This window comes from Colossoma macropomum, unplaced genomic scaffold, assembly GCF_904425465.1.
Source record: "Colossoma macropomum unplaced genomic scaffold, Colossoma_macropomum, whole genome shotgun sequence".
In the NCBI taxonomy this organism is placed as follows: Eukaryota; Metazoa; Chordata; class Actinopteri; order Characiformes; family Serrasalmidae; genus Colossoma; species Colossoma macropomum.
This window is the reverse complement of record NW_023494802.1, coordinates 25,130,995-25,152,739: the sequence shown is the minus strand read 5'-3', so window position 1 is coordinate 25,152,739 and position 21,745 is coordinate 25,130,995. Positions and strand designations below refer to the sequence as shown.

General features: G+C 39.5%; 1 protein-coding gene across 3 annotated transcripts in view; it reads left to right on the top strand.

Moving 5' to 3' along the window:
* The window catches only part of rbm10 (RNA binding motif protein 10), a 60,206-nt gene that overhangs the window by 33,824 nt on the left and 4,637 nt on the right, over positions 1 to 21,745 (top strand). For 2 of the 3 annotated variants that reach the window (XM_036591502.1, XM_036591500.1), the window contains exons 8-20: positions 216 to 276; positions 723 to 881; positions 1,563 to 1,723; positions 4,126 to 4,223; positions 5,726 to 5,813; positions 6,917 to 7,115; positions 8,535 to 8,635; positions 10,493 to 10,574; positions 12,721 to 12,812; positions 14,167 to 14,340; positions 16,381 to 16,530; positions 18,414 to 18,476; positions 20,245 to 20,424. In XM_036591502.1, coding sequence (XP_036447395.1) covers positions 216 to 276; positions 723 to 881; positions 1,563 to 1,723; positions 4,126 to 4,223; positions 5,726 to 5,813; positions 6,917 to 7,115; positions 8,535 to 8,635; positions 10,493 to 10,574; positions 12,721 to 12,812; positions 14,167 to 14,340; positions 16,381 to 16,530; positions 18,414 to 18,476; positions 20,245 to 20,424 — 1,608 coding nt within the window. The remainder of the gene's footprint in view (positions 1 to 215; positions 277 to 722; positions 882 to 1,562; positions 1,724 to 4,125; positions 4,224 to 5,725; positions 5,814 to 6,916; positions 7,116 to 8,534; positions 8,636 to 10,492; positions 10,575 to 12,720; positions 12,813 to 14,166; positions 14,341 to 16,380; positions 16,531 to 18,413; positions 18,477 to 20,244; positions 20,425 to 21,745) is intronic. The other variant, XM_036591501.1, reaches the window with a different exon arrangement.

Genomic DNA, 21,745 nt, shown 5'->3' with positions numbered 1-21,745 from the left:
AACGGACACTTAAACAGAAGTTAGGGCGCTGGAAATATTGTAAAGTTAGGACAGTATTTAGGAGATTTAGTCTCCGCCTCGATGCACAAACAGAACCAGAAGTTTTTCTGCTTGTTTCAAAGAGTTAATATAACTTTACTACTCAAAACTCTGCATGTATCGGATGTGTGTGAGCTCTGGTAATTCAAACTGATGGTAAATCTTTTGTTTTTCAGTGTGGAGTGCAGAACTTCAAGCGGAGGGAGAAATGTTTCAAATGTGGAGTTCCAAAATCAGGTAAATAGTGGAGAAAGAGCATTAAAATTTAGTTTTTTGCCCTAAGGACATTTGTGTGGTTTTGTGGTTTTATAAACCGAAAACAGTCCCAATTTATCTGTGGTCTGCATGACCATTTTTCATCCTCTGTTTATCCCTTAGAATTGAACAGGCTGTATTTGTCACTGTGCCTTTAAGATATATGTAAATGAGGTCTGTTCTCATTAGCTGTGCCTCATTCAAAAGCAGTCTGAGCTGCAACCCTCCTTATAACTTCAGTGTAAGTAGGCAGTGCTTAAGTGCTGATTTTTGATGACATCACAAATGCAGTGAATTCAGAACAGGCTGTTTTTGCAGCTTGTTTTCTGTATATAGACTGTATGGACTGTATGTAGTGGGTAGTGATGGATATAGTTTGGCACTTTAACTGTATTTACATACTACATCAAACTTCTTTATTTCCTCAGAGGCTGAGCTCAGACTGCCCCTGGTACAGAAGGAGTTGCCCCTGGGGCAGTTAAAAGACTCCTCACAGGGTCTACTGCCCCTCCCCACCATCTATCAGACCACTGCTCCCCTCATCAGCGTCACCAACACATCACAGACTAACGAGGTGGCCAACGACAGTAAGTCTCTCTCTCTCTCTCTCCCTCTCTCTCTTTCTCTCTCTCTCGCTCTCTTTTATTCTCCCTTCCTCTCTTGCCCATCTTTCTTTTTCTATCTCTCTCTCTTTTATTTTCTCTCTCATTCATTCTCTTTTATTTCTCTGCTCTCTTTTCTCTGTCTTTTTCTTGCTTATTCTTTCTCTCTGTCCTTTTGCTCCTATGCTTTCTCTCTCTTCTCTCTCTTTTTCATATTCATTCTCTTTCTCTCTTATTCTCTCTTTCTGCTCTCTTTTTTCTGCCTCTCTTTGTCACCCATTCTCTCTCTATCTCTCCTTTTGCTCTTCCTCCCTTTCTCTCTCTTATTCTCTCTGTCCTTCTCCCTTTATATCTCCTCTCTCTTCATTTCTCTCTTTCTCTGTCCCCCTCTCTCATTCATTCTTTCTCTCTCTTGTTCTCTCTCTTTTCTCTCTCGCTTCCTCATTCTCTCTCTGTATCTTGCTTAGTTAAGTATAAGTCCCTGTAAATGTTTTGTTAGAATAAAGCAGCTGTGTGCTGATCCTTTGAGTGTACAGTCTCATGCAAAAGTTTGGGCACCTCGGTCAATTGTCAAATGTTGATTCTCTAATTAGTGGTCGTGGCCTTTAACACAGACACATCCGTTTAGTTCTATGTACAGAATGTGGTGTTGTTTCCTCTGTGTAGCTCTGATCCTGAGGAATCTGGGTCCTCACACCAGTCTGGAGGCGATCCTGTCGGCTCTCGCTCCGTTCGCCACTCTGTCTCCCTCCAACATCCGGCTCATTAAAGACAAACAGACGCAACTCAACCGCGGCTTCGCCTTCCTACAGCTCACCACCATCGTGGTAAATCATTAGTACATCTACATGATATTATACATTTCTTTATTTAAAAAATATAATGAAAGAGTTTCAACAGGATGAACAAAAGGGGGATGAAGTAAGTTTTGGTACAGAGAGATACACATAAAGCACAGCAAGCGACCTGAGCGAGCGACAGCGACAAAACTAAAATTCTCCCATTATAATCACTGAAGTTGTCTGCACGAGCTGCGAGCAGCAGAGTGCGCTGCAGTGCAATGCGACAAGCTGTTTTTGATGGACGCCTCGTTTCTATTGCTCACTCTGTCATTCCGCCTTAAAATGAAAAAAGAGAAACTCAACACTGGAGAGAATAAGGATCTCTGTGACAGTCTGGAAAGAAACCGCCAGAGTGCTGGAAGAGGTGATTATTGTTTGTTTTTTGTCATTGAGTGCATTTACATGCGCTTAATGTTTGACAACTGCAGAAAATCAGATTTTGTCAGTAATCGGATCAATGCGTTTACGTGCACTTAGGAAATAAGATAATGGGGAAACTCCAGGTCTACATGAGTCAGGCAGTAATTTGATTTCTGCTTTGCAACCAGCCAATAAACTTACAGAATAAGACATGACGTAAACGTAACGTAAAACGCATTCACTGATTGATGAGGATACTTAGATAGTTAGCTGATATAATTGAGTTGCTCAACACCAGGGGGTGGTATCAGCAGAATCAGAGGAGGCTCAACTCACCAAATGCCTAAATGTTCTTAACTTTTAATGTAAGTCAAAGGAAAGAGATTTTTTTCTAAGCAGTTTTAGAGCATTTCTATTGGTCCATTCATTATAAAATTTTCACACAATATAAAGAACAGCTGCTGTGCTCAAATGAGCACATAAATATATACACAGAGCAGGCATAACTTTATGACCACCTCCTTGATTCTACGCTCATTTTCTATTTTATCAGCTCCACTTACTATACTTAGCCCCCTTTGTTAGCAGGTACTATTTGGGTGGTGGATCATTCTCAGCACTGCAGTAACACTGACGTGGCGGTGGTGTGTTAGTGTGTGTTGTGCTGGTACGAGTAGATCAGACACAGCAGTGCTGCTGGAGTTTTTAAACACAGCAGTGTCACTGCTGGACTGAGAATTGTCCACCAATCAAAAATATCCAGCCAACAGCGTCCTGTGGGCAGCGTCCTGTGACCACTGATGAAGGACTAGAGGATGACCAACACAAACTGTGCAGCAGCAGATGAGCTATCGTCTCTGACTTTACATCTACAAGGTGGACTGACAAGGTAGGAGTGTCTAATAGAGTGGACAGTGAGTGGAAACAGTGTTTAAAAACTCCAGCAGCACTGCTGTGTCTGATCCACTCGTACCAGCACAACACACACTAACACACCACCGCCACGTCAGTGTTACTGCAGTGCTGAGAATGATCCACCACCCAAATAGTACCTGCTCTGTGAGGGTCCATGGGGGTCCTGACCACTGAAGAACAGGGTAAAAGGGGGCTAACAAAGTATGCAGAGAAACAGATGGACTACAGTCTGTAATTGTAGAACTACAAAGTGCACCTACATAGTAAGTGGAGCTGATAAAATGGACAGTGAGCGTAGAAACAAGGAGGTGGTCATAATGTTATGCCTGCTCGGTGTAAATAGACAGTACCAGACAATCTGCATGTAATATAAAGGATGTGCAATGTGAGTTTAAGCAACATTATGTAACAACCTTTCACCTTTTAATAACAGCTCCAATGTCATTTTGATTCTGCAGTATCTTATAATAGTGAGAGTGGCGTCTCTGTCGTTGCCACTCTGGGCCAGAACGCCTGCTATAGCGCTATGTAACTTTGGAGTAGCAGCATGAGAACCCCTCACCAGGACTCTGGAACGCTTCACAGCACACACATGTCGCACACCATCAATTCAGTTAGCCATAAGAAGAAGTAGCTTGGTATTCCCAGCATGGATATTGTGGCAGAGGCTGCGAAGAGACCAAAGAAGATAGAGAAGAGTAAATCTCCGACTGGCTTTTACTTGAGAGCTAAAAGAGATGAGAGGGTGCTGGACAAATGCTGAGCTGGCTTTTTTTTTTTTGTTGCAGGAGCATGCTCACACATTTATATTAAAGCGATAGTTAAAAAAATAAAAAAAAAACTCTGTTACTGTTAGCCGCTGTAAGTTTAGAGATGGATTAGCACATGTTTTTGATTGGCATGTTTTCTTAGATTCAGTGCTGAAAAATAGTAATAGCTAAAATACTTGATTATGTGGTTTCTGAAACTGCATGACACAGTCATCTATAAACATGCACTAAAGTGCAGACAAAACTCTCCTACTAGCTATGTGACAAACTATATTTCTTACATACAGTGTCAGAAAATTATGCAAATTAGTTTTTTGGCCAGACTTTTTGTTTGTGTTGTAGGAGGCGTCTCAGCTGCTGCAGATTCTACAGGCTCTGCAGCCTCCTCTCTCCATCGATGGGAAGATCATATCTGTGGAATTCGCCAAGGGCTCCAAACGGTATGAAGGTTTAACACGGTTACAGCATTCTGAACAGAGGATCTGAAGATCCTTAGCCAGAGAGCCAGCCCATTGGATTTCTTCTCAAGAGAAACTATGATCCTCTGATGCTAATACACAATGATAGACAATGTAATTTGTCATAATTTGCATAAATATACTATATATTGTCACTGTTTAGAGAAAGATGAGTAAAAATAGCAACTTTAAGCTAATGTAAAATAGTTTTATTCCAAACAATTTTGGAGTTTTTTTGGACAGTGATGATATAAAATAAAGCAATCAGCCATGAGAGGCTGTGCTTAACTGCGATTTTATCACGGAGAAGGATGTTTTTTAGGCACGACGTAAAGCGGAGTCAAACTCCCATTCCCATGCTAAAATCACTGTAACGCACATCCTCTGGTGGCTCATTGCTTTTATAAAGCAGTGACCAACATAAAATATGATAAAATACAAACTTTTGCAGAAAATAATTTGTTATTATTAATAATAATCATCATAAACAAGTATTTCGCCAATAATTGTAGTTTCTTTAGAGTTTGGTATAATTGCCAAGCAACCATGGACCGCTGAATGAGGAGAAGGACGTTCAGTCGCCCATTGCTGTACACTGTGGTCATTTCATGCACTTTTTAACTTTTTGTCTGTAACAATGAACATATGATAACACAGCACTGTTTAATGCAAAACCTTCACTTTATAAGCACTTTTTGGTCACCAAATTACCACCATGAGTCTTATTTAGCACCAATCCAGCGGCACCCCTCCTCTCACGCTGGGGCTGAATCTCAAACAGATTTAAATACTGGATCTTGCAGCCCAGTGGTGCATAATATAGCTAACAGTTAGTCATTTGGGATACAGCCACATCGACACTTGACAAATAATCCACTGTTTGGCTGTAGAAGCTAGAATTTCTAAACTTCCATAGCTAGCACACTATTTAGACGATACAGAGCTGTTTGGGATTCAGTCTGAGTTTGATGCTACTTCTGACTGAAACATGGACATTTGAAGCGTCTAAGACATTCAAGTGACATTCTTTAGTCTGTTATATTGCAGTTTTACAGTAAATTATATTGTGTGTGCTTTAATTCAAGCCTGTGATACTAATGATGGAGTTGTTTAGCATGTTTACTATCTTATAACCTGTAAGCTAGCTGACCAGCCTGTTTCTGGTTAAGAACATAAGTTGTCAGGTCCTCAGTTTATACAGAACCAGGTTCTAACTTGACCAATACAGTCGGTGGTCCATGCGAGCAGCGTTAGAGTCAAAGATTATTCCATTAACAGCACAAGGACAGAGTTTGGTTGTTATAAGGCAGTCGGTGTGCGTATATTGTCTATTTCACAACAGCCTCAAATGCGGCTCAGCCAATCAGATTTTACAACCGGAAATATCAGTTTAATAATATATAATATAACATATTGTCTTGGTCTGATATAATGATGTGTAAGAACATAATAATAATCTTACTTTCTCTTTTTCTCTCTCTCAGTGATGTGTTTCTGACTGATGGCAGTCGTGTTAGTGCTGCTACAGTGGCCAGTACAGCGATTGCTGCAGCTCAGTGGGCCGTATCTCAGGTATAAACATACACAGTACAGCGGGTGGTCAATCTATAATGATTTCCTGCGCTCAGTGCTGATATTTACAAAGCAGGAAGAGTAAAGAAATTTCAGTTCAAAATGACATTTTGCACCAACATATTGAAAATATGCTGTAAGAAATGAAAAGGAAGCAAGTTCACATTCCTACTAGAGCTTTTTTTCGCTCCTGAAATTTTGGTCTGAACTTGAATACAAACTGATTTTCTGTCCGAGGCAAACCAAACCACACCATCAAGCCTCATGACAAAAATAGTTGACACTGTCAAAAGCTGACATTCTCAGATTCGCAGATTCTCAGAGCATCTGCTTCTCACATGCATCTTCCCACTGGCAATGACAAAATTAGGGGAAACGAATGGGTGAGAAAAAAACATCAAATTTGATGTTTGTATATCTGTTTCTGTATCTCTGTGATAATCCAGCACAGAAATACAGTTCAAACATTTCCTGAATCTGTAGAGTCGCCTTTTCCATTCCATCTTTTCACGAGATCATACGTGACTCACGTTTGGAGTTATGAGGCTATGAAAAGGAGCTGAGATGCACGTCATCTGCCTCTCACCATGTGGAACTGGTGGATTCGTGTGTCCGTCTACATTTTGTGTGAAACCCACTAGTGGACACTACTGGAAATCACTAAGGACTGACCCATCACACCGGAAACCCTTCATTCTTCATTTAGACCACATCGGAGACTCATGTGAAATGCCGTGCAGAGAGTTTACAGCTGCTAAAGTTGCTGCAGCGGTTTTGGAAAGTAGTGATGAAGATAACGGAGCATTTTGATATGAAACATATGAGTATCATGTTATATGAAGAGCCTTTAAAGGAGAATTTAAGAAGATATGCACAAATCGAGAGAACGACCTCAGACTACATAGGGTTAAATTACGTGAACATACTTTTAGTCTACAGTCTGTTGTAGTGCACTGGTATAATCCAGTACAGTGGTGTATAAGCTTCAATTACTTATTATTTATATTAGCCTTGTTCCAGCGAAACATGTCTTCGACTACATTTGGTGAAAATTTTGGGAACTTCCACTTCAAAGTGTTAACATCCCCCCTCTCTTCCACCAGACAGCCCAGCAGCTCTCTGCAGGAGCCCCGGGAGGCGATACGAGTGCGTACCAGCAGGGGGCAGCAGCTTTGTTTGTGCAGGAGGGTCCAGATGTGGGCAGCCCTGAGGGCTTTAAAGGGCCTGGCGCTGTGAGAACGGACTTGACCTCATCCGCCCCGGGGATAATGGGGGCCTATGAGGGAGGGGGCGGGGCTACAGGTGAGAGATGGAGGAAAATTTGTATGAATGCTAACATGCATTCAGTAAAAAAACTTATAGAACATACTCTGTACGTCAAGTTTAGGGACATTTCAACTTTTCAGTGTTTTTAATAAAAATTGCATCTTCTAAAGCTTCTTTTTTTATTGGTTTTAAAAAAACCTTAATATATTAAAACCTAAGTGGGTTTCTTTAGAGCGGTGCTCAAACTTTGCAGATATTTATGGTGGACTGAGGTCCGAAAAAAACATCAATATGTAGACAATATAAAAAACAGTTTGGATATATATCTTTCATACCATGTTACCATATGTACTTAAAAAATTCGATCTTAAGCCCTTTTTATAATGGGCTTTTTATTTAAATCGCACAGTTTGGTGCCCTGCTTGGTTGCAAGTAACTAGTGACGAGATTGTTGTCTGTGTTGCTATAGTGACCCACAGTCTGCGCTGATCTCTAGACTTAAAGAGTGAATTAGCCGTTATACATTAACTCCAGCGTTTAAGACCATTTATAAATATATTCCAGCATTTAGCCTATTGTTAAAACCTTGTTAGAACCGTGTGTTAGACGGCTCACCAAGTCTTTATTTTACTACAAAGGAGGATTGTTTTATTTTTACCCAAATCTAATTCTGTGGAGCCACAAGAGGGCAGTACAAGAGATGCATGTGGCTCCAGAGCTCCAGAGGTCTAGGGTGTAAATTATATTTATTGTGTAATTTCTTGAATTATGACTTTTTGATGATTATTGTATTTATTATATGCAGAAGTTTTGATTCTACTTTGTATGTTCTCAGTCATGTGGCTGTTGACGGGCAGATAATTTTATGTCACTATTTGGCCTATTTATAAACTTGCTCTTTTTACATGGGTGTTTTGCCTGATGACAACCGTAGTGGTCAGAACTGTGAGTGGACATTCATCTTTATTCTTTAGCATCATTTTGTTTAAACTAAACCACTTTTAGACCAAAAGAATTTCAAGTTGAGCTTTTAACAATAGTTTAACCCCTTAAAATCTCAGGCATATTACATACTAAGGCTTATTATTCAGTAACTACAGGGACTTCAGTCCAAACTGGTTGAGCAATTCTTAGGTTATAGAAGTGTGTAATAAAACTTTGGACCCTGGCCATTTCAGGGGTTAAAAAGGAAAAAAAAAAACATTATTGAAACCTGCTCTTCATGCTAAGAAGAAACTTTCATGAACATGGACCTGAGTGTATAAGATAAACATACACAAAGCATCAGCGCAGAGCTGATTCATCCTGAACTAAACCTGCACAGGGTTTTTTTATTATTTCATTGAAAGATCAGACATTAGACATCTATAAAATAGAATCGTGAGTAACTGTTATGTATAGTAGTTTGTACTTTAGACTGGTAGGGCATGTTTTTAAAATGTGTTTGTGTTGCAGCTGCAGTGGTCCCAACAGTGACTGAAGATGGCGGGGTCACTTCTTCAGCTGCTCTCGCCCAGACACCCTCGCAAACTGTCACCACGACACAGCCCAGCCAGGTACACACACCTACAGTACTGTGCAAAAGTCAGAGACCCCCCTTTTATTCATTTCATTTTTATTCCAAACATTAGATAAGATGTAAAACAATCCACTTGCATGAGGAAGAAGAAAGTCAAAAGAGGTTGTCCTAACAACCACCTGGAAAACCTGGTAACCCATCAAAGGTGCCCCCTTCAGATAAACAGCACTTCAAGCTTTTATTTTTGAGAGAGAGGAGAAATCAAGCTCCACAGGTTTCTTGTTTTAGCCACATTCCAAAAACGCATACATGTTGAAATGAATTTAGTTTGGTTTAGTTTGTGTCGGCTTTGTAAACTGTATCATGTTTGTAAGAAGAGTTATACGTCTACAGCCCGTTGTTTAACTAATAGTGCTGGAAAAAGTGCTAAGCCAACTCTACTACATGTTGTTCAAAGTTCATAGCGTAGAAAACCATATTTTCCGCACTTTTATTTTTAAATTTTGAAGTAATATGTAAACATTGTTAAAGTGTAAAAATGTACCATTTGCTTCCCAGTATGTACAGGCTATATAGCCCGTATATTGAAATTAAACCAAAACATCCTGTTTTGAATTCACTGTTTTTGTGATACATATATCTGCCTATTCAGCCTACACCAGTTAAGCCCCACCCGTTCAGCCTTCAGCAGTTTAGCCCCATCTATTCAGTCTACAGCAGTTTAACCACGCCCATTCAGTCTACAGCAGTTAAGGTTCACCCATTCAGCCTACAGCAGTTTAGCCCCGCCCATTCAGCCTATAGCAGTTTAGCCCCGCCCATTCAGCTTGCAGCAGTTTAGCCCCAACTATTCAGCCTACAGCAGTTTAGCCCCACCCATTCAGCCTACAGCAGTTTAGCCCCACCCATTCAGCCTACAGCAGTTTAGCCCCACCTAATCAGCCTACAGCAGTTTAGCCCCACCTAATCAGCCTACAGCAGTTTAGCCCCGCTTATTCAGCCTACGGCAGTTTAGCCCCAGCCATTCAGCCTATAGCAGTTTAGCCCTGCCTATTCAGCCTACAGCAGTTTAGCCCCACCCATAATTTACCTCTTATCATTCATATCAACAGTATTTTCTCCATCAAATTTTGCTCCGACTTTTCTGATGACATGACAGAGCCGCACTGTTCACTTCAATATTGCATTAAGTAATACATGAATGCAGCCGGTTATACAGTGTCAGAAACCACATACGGTCATATGCAAAGGTTTGTGCGCCCTGGTTAAATTCCGTGTTTTGTTAATTGTCTAAGGATAAATGAGTGTAAATAAGTTAACATATACTCTACAGAGACACACTTCTGCACATTTCAATGCAGTTATTTACTGAATTTAACATACTGAGGGAAAAAAAAATTGCCTGTGCAAAAGTTATGCATTATTGTTCCCAGTATGTTAAACTCAGCAAGTAAATTCAAATTGTGCACTAGAATTTGTGGAGATATGCCATTTTTAATTTGTTCCCTATACATTGAATTGAAAATTGAAAATTATTTAGAATATGTAATTTGACTGGGAGTGTTCAGACTTTAAGCAAGTCTGTTAGAGATTAATTAACACTTCGCACAGTGAGGTAAGCATGTGATGATTCAGGCATGCGCTTAGTACTGTGCTATTTGGTGTACATAAACTTCCATTACTTGTTAGCTACATTAGCCTCAAAGCTCCAGTGCTAAAGCTAAAGAAGCAAACTTCAGACACCAAACATGTCTTGGCTGATTGATTATATTTGTGGTAATTTGGGGTGGGGGGCTGTGTTATGTTTTGGCTGAACAATGTGTGTTGTTTTTTGTTGTGTGTGTGTGTGTGTGTGTGTGTGTGTGTGTGTGTGTGTGTGTGTGTGTGTGTATAGGCTACAGTAACTCCGCAGGTTGAAATTGTTGGAAAACCACAGCCAGCCACACCAGGAACAGCGTTTGAGCGACAGCAGTATCGTGAGTTACTGTTTTATATTTACATTGCTTATATAAGAGAAAAAAAAATTCAAATATTAATACACAGTTCATTTGATGGACTTAAAAATAGGACAAGTTATTAGATCTGATAATGATGCTAATTGATGTCTTCAAAGCAGGAGAACACTGTTAAAATATGAAAGTGCAATTTCCACTGACTGAAATGTCATTAAGAAATACAAAAAACATTTGCAAGGTGTGAGATCATCCACTGTTGGTGTTTATCAAATATAAAGCAACTGTCTTAACATTTGTGGAAAAATGTTATTATTGAAATTGTTTGCTGCAGAGGTTGTGTTCGGTTCTTTTCAAAAATGAATAAAATATGTAATTTGGCCAGGGTTGACAAAACTTTTGTATGCATCTGTTTTTTTCTCCTTCCTTTATTTTCGGGAATTCAAACCAAAATTCATATTTCAGCAATTACACCACCCAAAATCTGAAAATGTCAGGTGGTAGTTTGGCATGATTTTAGGTTTTAAACCTTTAAAATAACTTGTTTCGAATTAGGCAGCTATAACAGTCAGTGGAATTCTGTTTTCCTAAAATGTGACGCAGCACAACCGATAACAAAGGACTTTTACCCTGACATGCTTTTAAGAATGAGTGGACCACGTGTTGCACCATAAAGATGACTCCAAAACAAAATCATTTGGGAAAAAAAGATGTGTAAACTTCATATAAAGCTGTCCTAGAACAGGTTTATACAAGGGTCCAAGTACAAAGACTAGTTTATTCACATTTTCAGTTGTGGTAAATAACTGTAATATAAAATGTTTTTTATTATTGCACCACCTGACATTGTTGACAGTGCTAAAATGAATTTATATCATTATAAATGCTATAAAATAAATATCAACGCATTGAATAGATTCTTGCAGATAAAAAAATGCAAAACATATTTTTTTAGTACATTTTAAAATTATAATTTGGAAAGCCTTATTTGTTATTAACCCTTATTTTTGTGAAATTCATGTACCGTACCTTCCTTCTCAAGGGTACATCTCAGAACCTTTAGTTAGGCAACATAATTGTACCATAATCCATTGAAATTATATTTTCTAAGTTGTATTGACTCCACACACCCCGTCTTTTCTTCAGGCTTATTATTTTATTGTTCTGTTTTAAAAGTTTAGGTTATGAAAATGTACAAATATGTACTTTTCACCTGGAAAACCTTATTTAAGGTGCACAGTTGGACCTAAAAACCACTGTTGTACCTTTTGAGGGAACATTTACATTGTTTGTACCTTGATGAATGAAAAATGTACCTGCTTAGAACCTTTATTTCTAACAGTGTTCAGTGTTCAGCATTTGCCACATTCCATCCTATGAGCTGAAAGGTTTACAAATGATTTCAGCACTTAAAATATGTTTTACTTATTCATTCCTGTCTACTGAACATGGTTTAGAATAAGGTATATCTAGGCGATATTTGTCTTTGTTAAAAAATCCAGGTAGACGAGGTGATATTGTCACACATATTCAGAAAAAGGGGCACTCGTTTAAACCGTAGTCTTTAATCCTAATATAGCTTGTTTAAAAACAAGCAGGAACAGAGCCAGAGTGGTTTGGTGTAAAATAGTTGATTGTAGAGACTCAGAGTTCTTTACTGTGGTGGTGATAGGAACTAGGGGTCACCATGACTACAACACAAATATAGCCATTTTATTTACTATCCAAAACCACCAGTGAACCCACACATGTCTTCTGAGTTTTATATGGAATGTTGAAGGAAAAATTGTGGAAAATCTGAAATAGTAAGTTTTCTTTGGGGACTATTTTGCCTCACAACACACTACATATTATGTGTTCCTCCACCATGAATAGATTTTAAGGCCAAAACCTTCTCAAAACTATCATAAAACAATGTCTCAGACATCAGACAGCATATTCATAACCATTTGTGAGGGAGCTTTTAGAGGAGGACATCTGGTTCCTTTTACCACCACTGTGAACAGTTCACACTAAATCCAATCTGAATGATTTTGTTTACATCTCAAACATCAAAATATCTTTAAAAGAAGCTTCCACCACTGTGTGTAAACTAAACATTTCATTTACAGGGAATGCATTAATTAATGTTAATTAATTAACATGAGAACTGTTTGTTTTCCTCCTTCAGCTGATCCTGATGTTTCTACATATCAGTATGATGAAAGCTCAGGTTATTACTATGACCCTCTCACTGGCCTCTACTATGACCCCAACTCACAGGTACCAGCATTACACCTTTAATGGTCCATACAGAGTACAAAATAAGGAAAAATGTCTTTCTCCTATCTAAGAATTCTGCATTATGTAATTGTTTCACTCATTTGTTTTCCTCCATTCGGCTGTATTTACAGATCAAACAGAGCGATATGATAGACATGTGCCCTGCTGTCAGTCCAGTTAAAGTTTTGGCATATTTTTTTTTCTTTACTCCACAAAAAATAGAAGCTTATTAAAAAACAGTCAAATTTAATTAATAAACAAAAATAGTGACTAGTAAAAACAGCCACCTTTTTGCATGCTGTTAGGTACAAACCTGAGTATGCAACTGTTAAAGGTCCCATGTCACGAACATCCAGTCTGTACCTCCATATTTGGCAACTAAGGTTGTTTTCACATATATAGCTCTTTTTAAATCAACCAAAAAAAATTTACCTAAAATGAAGCTGAAAGGGAACCAGCTGCGAATGACAGCAGTGATTTTGTGTTCACAATGTAAGTGAACTATAAAGAGACTATATAAAGTTTTCTTTCTGGTCCTTTCAGACCCCTTTCACACCACTCATGGTGTGCGTAGTGCTCGCGAAGTGGGCAGCGTCCTCTGATAAAACGAACCTGTTGGGTGGTGAGAGGAACCACCAGACATGCCTGCTGCTCTCCTATTGGCCACGCTGAAATGATTGGCCAAAGCAAATTGCGCAAAATTGCAAAATGACCCTGCGTGTCCACCACAGTGGGTTCTGATTTCCACTGTGCTCATCACTGAGCTCCACCCAGCAGCAGAAATTTGTGTCTGCACTGAAAATAATGTATCTGAAGGGCAGCAGTGAATTTTCAGTAAAAAAAAAAACACAGACTTGCACACCTTATTGCTTTAATATCTTACCGCTGCTGTCCTGTCACAATATTAAGGGCAGGCTTTAACCTGAGTACATTATAAATTATCCTTACTGGTCTGGTTTGAGTTTGTTTGATGTGTTCACATATGCACAGAAAACCATGACTACTTCAGACGTGGAAATGGTTCATGTGTGAAAACACTCTAAAGCACACAAAGATCTCATTTTGAATTAATTGTTTTTGTGATGTCACAAACACAGACGCATTTACATATATCATACATATATTCAGCCTAGAGGAGTTTAGCCCCACTCACTCACACTGAACTTTTAAGACAATGTTTCAGAACTGAGCACAGTAACAGAAACAGTCAACGAGATGGTTGGAAAAATGTTATGTCTCAAGGAATTATGTCTGTTTTTGTTGGATAAAATGCAGGCGTTATAGGTGGACCCCAAGGGGAAAAATGTATGATATGGGCCCCTTAATCTTCTCCACGTGTTGTCTTTTCCTGCAGTATTTTTATAACCCCCACACTCAGCAATATATGTACTGGGATGGAGAAAAGCACATGTACATCCCGGCTTCCACACAGGCCTTGACTGACGCTGCCATGGCAACAAGCTCTGACCCCTCAGCTCTGGGCAGCAAGGACAAGAAGGACAAACCCAAAACCAAAACAGCCCAGCAGGTACAGGTCTGGAGACAATCTGGACAGAAATTACACATAAATGTACAGAACCAGTCACTGAATGTACAGTCTAAAGACTGATACACGCTTAGCATGACGCAAATAAATGGCATGAAAATGCAAAAACATTTTTTGCTATCAAATCTACACACACCTGACGTAATGTGATTTTTTTTGGAATTTCACCATTTTATTCACAGGACATAGAAAAGAAAACTGAAATAGGCAAACTGTGTCTTTGTGAAGGATGCTTTAGAAAAGAGCAAGGAGAATGGAGGGTTTCTCTGCCTCAGGTCAGGGGCCGCATTACAGAAACGTCCTCTCTTTTTGTCCCAAGTTAAGATCTGACAGGTCAAGATAAGATTTTTCAAAAATTTATGTTACAGAAGCAAATCTTATCTTAATTTAAGAATTTTATCTTATCTTACAGCATCTTATCTCCAGTTAAGAAATCTTAAACTACTTGATCAAAGTCGACAATCAGCTGTCATGTCTGTTACCTAGCAACCAACCATACACACACAGCTGAAACGTAAACACGTCATCAAACTTAATAAGTTAGTTAGCCAGACAGCTGCTGTTACTGATGTAAAAAAGGTCAAACAAAACTAAAAGTGTGATAAACTGTAAGTTGTGAATATTGTAAGAGCGCCCCCTGCTGTTTATCAGAGCGTTAACGCTCCCAGTTTGTCTCCATTTCCCAAGTGCTTTAGCCAAACGCATTAACTTTAGTCCTCCTAATAAACAGACACATGTTCAGCTCTGTCTCCGCATTATTCACCACCATCACTGTAATATTTTATCAGCATTAACATGTAGCGTCATTATGCTAGTAGTGAACTTTGCTGCCTGACACAGCTGCGATAGAAATGGACGCCTAAACAGAAGTTAGGACACTGTTGGGGTTTATCCTGAAGTTAGGACAGTATTTAGGAGATTTAATCTTGTCAGGATGTTTGTGTAATACTTTTTTCTTATCTGGAGTTAATGATAAGATTATGAAGTTATAAACTGTTATTCTGTAATAGCTACTGTCCTAAATTCAGTCTGTACTGAAGTCGTCATAGTGACCAAACAGATCAGATTTCACTTAAGACGTTTCTGTAATACCACTCCAGGGGCTTAAACTTCACAAACTCTTTTACTCATAGTCCGGGTCTTCCTAACTCAGTTTGGGCTGATTTTGGAGATCCAGATCCACGCAAGACGAAGCACAAAACAAACGGGCAGAATGTTTTCAAGTGCAAATAAGATCCAGTTCTTTGCTCTAGTGACTCTAGTGTCATTTTGCAAAAGTGAAAGTAGCGTTTAGAGCTTGATTGTTTCTTTCAGAAGCTGAAACTCTGAGCTTAGTTTGAGCTGCTTTTGGCGATTCTAATATTTTGAAAAAATGTTCCAGTTCCAGCCAATTCGTCAGCTTGGTTATCGTTATGCCAACTCCAGAGACAACCGTGATTGATCACTGAGTTCATGTCACCAGCAAAAGTTCACAAAAATCAAGCAGAGGGTGAATAAAAAGATGTTTTATTGCAAAAAATTGTGTTTGGTGTGCAAGGTATTATCAGTTATACAATAATTTAGACTAATAATTCACGTTCAAGCCTTTAGTAAAGCCGGTTATCCAGGCACTGAGCTTAGATTAAAAGAAATAAACAGATAAACAATCCATTGTGATTGTTCTGTGAGTGAGTGAAGTTAACCATTTCCAGAGCTCTCCTGGAGGAAATCCAGTATTTACAATTACCAACCAATATTTAGTTTATCTAATCAGTCCTTCATTAAATTAAATCAGTGATGGGGGGAAAAGGAGGACCATCCTATTCTTCGAGAAAGAGAGGACAGTTATGATCTCTTGTATTCCTGGTTACGGATGGCTGTGGCATCACAGAGGACTGACCCTACAACCTCCTGATGATGGGGACAATATTTTTCTTTAGTTTTCAAACAAAATGATATTTATAAGCTAAAGGTGTGCCATCACAGACACCTCTTTAATTTGCTGATCTGTCCACTGCGGCTGTTCTTTCCTTTTGTTTTTAGATAGCGAAAGACATGGAGCGCTGGGCTAAAAGCCTGAACCGGCAGAAGGAGAACGTGCGCTCCTCCTCCGCTTCCACAAACGCACGACGGCCCGAGGACCGGCGAGAATCGGCCAGCGCTGACGCCGGATACGCCATCCTGGAGAAAAAGGTGGAGCGTTCTGAGACATTTGTGTTTAGAGCTGCGTTGGTAACATATAATAACAATAGTTTGTAAAGCATCAAATAGGTACTACTCCATAATTAACTAAGTGAGAATTAATGATGTATTTGTCATTAATTACTATGAACAAGTGTTACCAAACCTCTCATATTCTGTTACGACCCGGTCAACACTGTTAGACATAAAGGTTTTGTGCAGGTACATTTTCATTCATCAAGGTACAAACAATATAAATGTTACCTCAGAGGTACAACAGTAGTTTTAAGGTCCAATTGTGCACCTTAAATAAGGTTTTTCCAGGTGAAAAGTACACATTTGTACCTTTTCATAATCTAATGTTTTAAAACAGATCAACAAAATAAAAAGCCTGGAGTATGTACGCTTGAAGGTTCCACCCCAGTGACAGATTCATACCTTTATTTCTTAAGTTGTAGGGTCAGGCCATAACCGAAAATGAGAGTGGGCTCTTACCCCTGAACTGCTGCCAGACCAGACAGTGAGCATATGCCAAAATAACAAACAAAACTACTAGTGCTGTAAAAACTAACTAAACCTGAAAGCAAAACGAACAAAAATACAAACAGCTAACCTCTCTCCCTGCTTTAAAACCAGGAGAAATGGTGACAGACACACAATGGCAGCACAAGACTTGTAAATGGAATGTTGCATCCATGAGTCATAACCAAAACACTTATGAACCATTACTTGATCAGGTGTAAAAATGACCTCTAAGGCTACGTTCGCATTACCAGGTTGAAGTGGCACAAAACCAATTTTTTCAGATCTGATGTTTTCAGGGCTGTGTGGACACGCAAATCTGATCTTTTCAAATCCGACCTGAGCCACTTTCATATGTGGTCCTAGATTGGTTACGTATCCGATTCGTGGCCATGTGATCTTAATGTGAACGCTCAGATCGGAACTCGTGTCCCCACTGTGTGTGCATTCCATTCAGCATCACCATGACAACAGCACCAAACAAAAGTTAAAGCCTGTAAACGGTGGAAAGTAACACATCTCACCTTTTTTGCCTTCGTCTCATTCTAATAATGAACAGCTGAGAGCTGTTCAGAGTTAATTATTTTCGCAGCGAAGGCTCGTTCTGCTCATTAGTTTGTTTGCTACTGAAGCATGTAACGCACATGATTCATTCACGTGGCGTTACTGAGTATGATATGTGCATGCAGGTTATTTTAGGATGCCAGTTCATTCACATTAATGACAGATTTGAATCACTTACCTAAACGAGTGTGAACCATCATGTCAGAGAGATCGGATTTGAGCAATGAAGCTTGTAATGTGAATGTAGTCTTAACGTAGTTACTTGCAGCCCTTGATCTAAAGTGATGTCACAGTGTCTTATTGATGGCGCCACCCTCTCCTATATAGCCCCACCTTATCATTAGTGTGTAGTGTGTGTAGGTGGTTTCTATTCTTGTCGTTGATATAAAAGCTGTCACGTTTTAGCTCGTCTCTCTGGTGCCATTTACGTCTTGTTTTTTGTTTGCAGTGTTTGCTTTTGCTTGAAGTTTAATAAAACTGATGAAATCACATTCACATTCTTAAAGGGGAATTCCATTGATTTTTCAAAAAATTCAGTGGTTGAGATGTAAACAAAGTCATTCATTCAGTCATTCAGTTCTGACTGTAGGTTTGTCTACAACAAAGCATTTCACACCGAATCGCTATTTTGATGACATGTTAACCATTTAATTATGCAGAAATTCCTCAAAGTTCCCCTTGAGGAAGGAAGTCGTGTTAGATAGAAGTGTTTATTGAGGTGTGAGTGTTATCGTTGTGTTTGTGGATTTAATTGTGTATTTAATTGTGTTTTTTATTTAAATGTTTTTTTTTTGTGGTTTGTTTTCCAGGGGGCCTTGTCAGAACGACCACAAATTCTGATTGACCAGATAAAGCATCCTGAGGAGAGAGAGGTGTGTTAATTCTATCACTCAGTCAGGCTAACATTGGCTTATCTAGTTTAAAGGGCCCATATGTTGGTGAAATTAGAGTGATATAGTGTGTAAACACTGTTAAAGTTTCACTTCCCAGTCCATATAGCCCATATATGGAAGCTAAGCTGCAAAAACAGCTGATTTTGAAATCATGGCCTTTGTAAAGTCACAAGTACCAGTCCCTTTTACAAATATTCACCTAGTCAGCCTACTGAGGTTTAGCTCTGCCCATTCACACTGATGTTATAAGGAGTGTTCAACCAGGGCTGTTTTTTTGAGACACAGCCAATAAAAACATTTACACACATCAGTCTTAAAGACCCAGTAACAAAAACAGCCTGTTTAATTATAAAATGCTTATGTTAAAATGAATTAGGTAAAAAAAGATACACAAATGTTATACATTACATGGACAAAAGTATTGGGACACCTACACGTACACAGGAACTTTTAATGACATCCCGTTCTGAATCCATAGGCATAAATATAGAGTTGGTCCCCCTTTGCAGCTATAACAGCTTCCACTCTTCTGGGAAGCTTCCTACAAGATTTTGGAGTGTGTCTGTAAAAATTTTTGCCCGTTCATCCAGAAAAGCATTTGTGAGGTCAGACACTGATGTTGGACGAGAGGGCCTGGCTCACAATTTCCGTTCTAGTTCATCTCAAAGGTGTTCGATGTGGTTGAGGTCAGGGCTCTGTGAGGGCCAGTCAAGCTCTTCCACATCAAACTCACCCAGTCATGCCTTTATGGACCTTGCTTTGTACACTGGGACACAGTCATGCTAGAACAGATAAGGGTCTTCCCCAAACTGTTCCAAAAGTTGGAAGCATACAATTGTTCAAAGTGTCTTGGTCTGCTGAAGCATTAAGATTTCCCTTCACTGGAACTAAGGGGCCTAGACCAACCCCTGAAAAACAACCCCATAGCATTATCCCTCCTCCACCAAACTTTACAGTTGGCACAGTGCAGTCAGGCAGGTCATGTTCTCTTGGCATTCACCAAACTCAGACTCGCCCATCAAACTGTTAGATAGAGAAGCATGATTTGTCACTTCAGAGAATGCGTTTCCACTGCTCCAGTGGCCAGTCCAGTGAGTCCAGTGGCAGCATGCTTTGCACCACTCCATTCGACACTCAGCATTGTGCTTGGTGATGTAAGGCTTGCATTGCTGCTCAGCCACAGAAACTCATGCCTTGAAGCTCCCAGTACACAGTTTTAGTGCTGATGTTGATGCCAGAGGAGGTTTGAACTCTGCAGTTATTGAGTCAGCAGAGCGTTGGTGACTTTTATGCACTATGCTCCTCAGCACTCGCCCTGTAACTTTACGTTGTCTGACGCTTCGTGGCTGAGTTGCTGTGGTTCCTAAACGCTTCCACTTTCAATAATATCACTCACAGTTGACCGTGGAATATCTAGGAGGGAAGAAATTTCACGAACTGACTTATTGCAACGGTGGCATCCTATTACAGCACCACGCTTGAATTAACTCTTTAGAATGACAAATTCTTTCACAAATGTGTGTGAAGGCAGACTGCATGGCTAGGTGCTTGATTTTATCTGTGGCAATGAGACTGAATGAAACACCGGAATTCAGTGATTAAGAGGTGTGTCCCAATACTTTTGTCCATATTGTGTATGTGGGCCTCAAAGTAAATGTGCCATCATCACCAAGTACGAGTGTTGAGTATATAAAACTGTGTAACACAATTCCCTGTATCATTGTTCTGTTCTTCCTCCTGCGTTTAGAGGAGTCCTCCTCAGAGTTTGGTAGCAGCGTACAGAGGAGAGACGGACAGCGAGGAGGAGGGAGCGGAAAGGGAGGAGAAACTGACCGACTGGACTAAACTGGCCTGTTTACTGTGCAGGAGACAGTTTCCCAGCAAAGAAGCTTTACTGAGACACCAGCAGCTCTCTGAGCTCCATAAGGTATCACCTGATACTGTGCTTTTATCAGTATTAGCAACTATTGCTGATGATCACTGCCTTTTTTCACATTTGTGATCTCCCAAAGAAAAATTTCAAACTCTTGTTCAACTTTGCAGCCAATATGAGTCCCTCCTGTTCAGCTTGTACAAATGTTTGGGCTCCTCTGGTCAAAGTTTTTTGTTGATTTTGTAGGTGTAAATAGGTTGACACAGCCTCTTTGGAGAGCACACTTGTGTACATTTTAATGCATAGTAGCTGTTAATTTACTGAATTTAATATATTGGGAAAAAGTTATGACATTTTACATTTTATATTTTATGTAGAGGATGTGTTACTTAGAAAATCAACAAAACATGGAATTTGACCTGTGTGCCCAAAGTTTTGGACTATATGTAACAGTAACACAAACTAAACAGGAGAATTTGAACACAAAACATCATCATGGTTAAAATAACAAACAGTCAGAATAATATTGTAACAAAAAACCAATAGAAAGAACAGATGAAAATTAGAGACAATTAACAAAAATCAAAACCACAAACGATTCTATTCTGGGTGGCTCTGCCCCAGTACTATAATGTTATAGTTTTATAATATATATTTTAGACTGTCAGTTTTCATTATTGGTTTAAGAACAACCAATGTTATCGGTTATCTGAATTTTTAGCCCCTTAAAATCTGTATCGGCCACTAAATGTTCGTATCTTTCGGCCCCTCGTTTGCAGTAACGCACCATATCAAAGATTAAGCTGTTAAGGACATTTGTCTTTGCGAAAAACAGCAAAATTAAAAGAACTTTAAAGCTCTAGCTTGAGAATAAAGCCAGAGACCACACAGTTTATCCCCTTTTTGTGATGTCAGTGCTCATCAGCACTCAAACACTAAGGCATCATTTCTCCTCCCCCCAATTTAGTCGTATCCATTTCCACTCACTAGTTAGGACTCCCCCAATCACACAATACCACAAGTGCTAGGAGGGTGAAAGTGAACACAGGCTTCCTCCGAGACTTGTGGAGCTCCACTGTCTTTTCAAACTGGACTCCCGGCCACGGACGGCTGTAGATGAGGATAGCTGAGTCATCATTTCTAAGCGGTGTGAAAGCTGCATATCAGTTCTGCGAGTGTTTTTAATGTCCTCAAACTAATATATTTTCCACTTTTCCCACTGTTATTAAACAGCTTTCACTAGCCATGTTGGCTGGTAAAATGAAAGCTTTGTGAAAATTAACGTGGATAAAGAAATACAAATACACCTGGAATCCTGTTCCTGATTTTATTGCAAACCTTTCTGTTTCACCTGAAGAGGACAGTGATGCCTCAG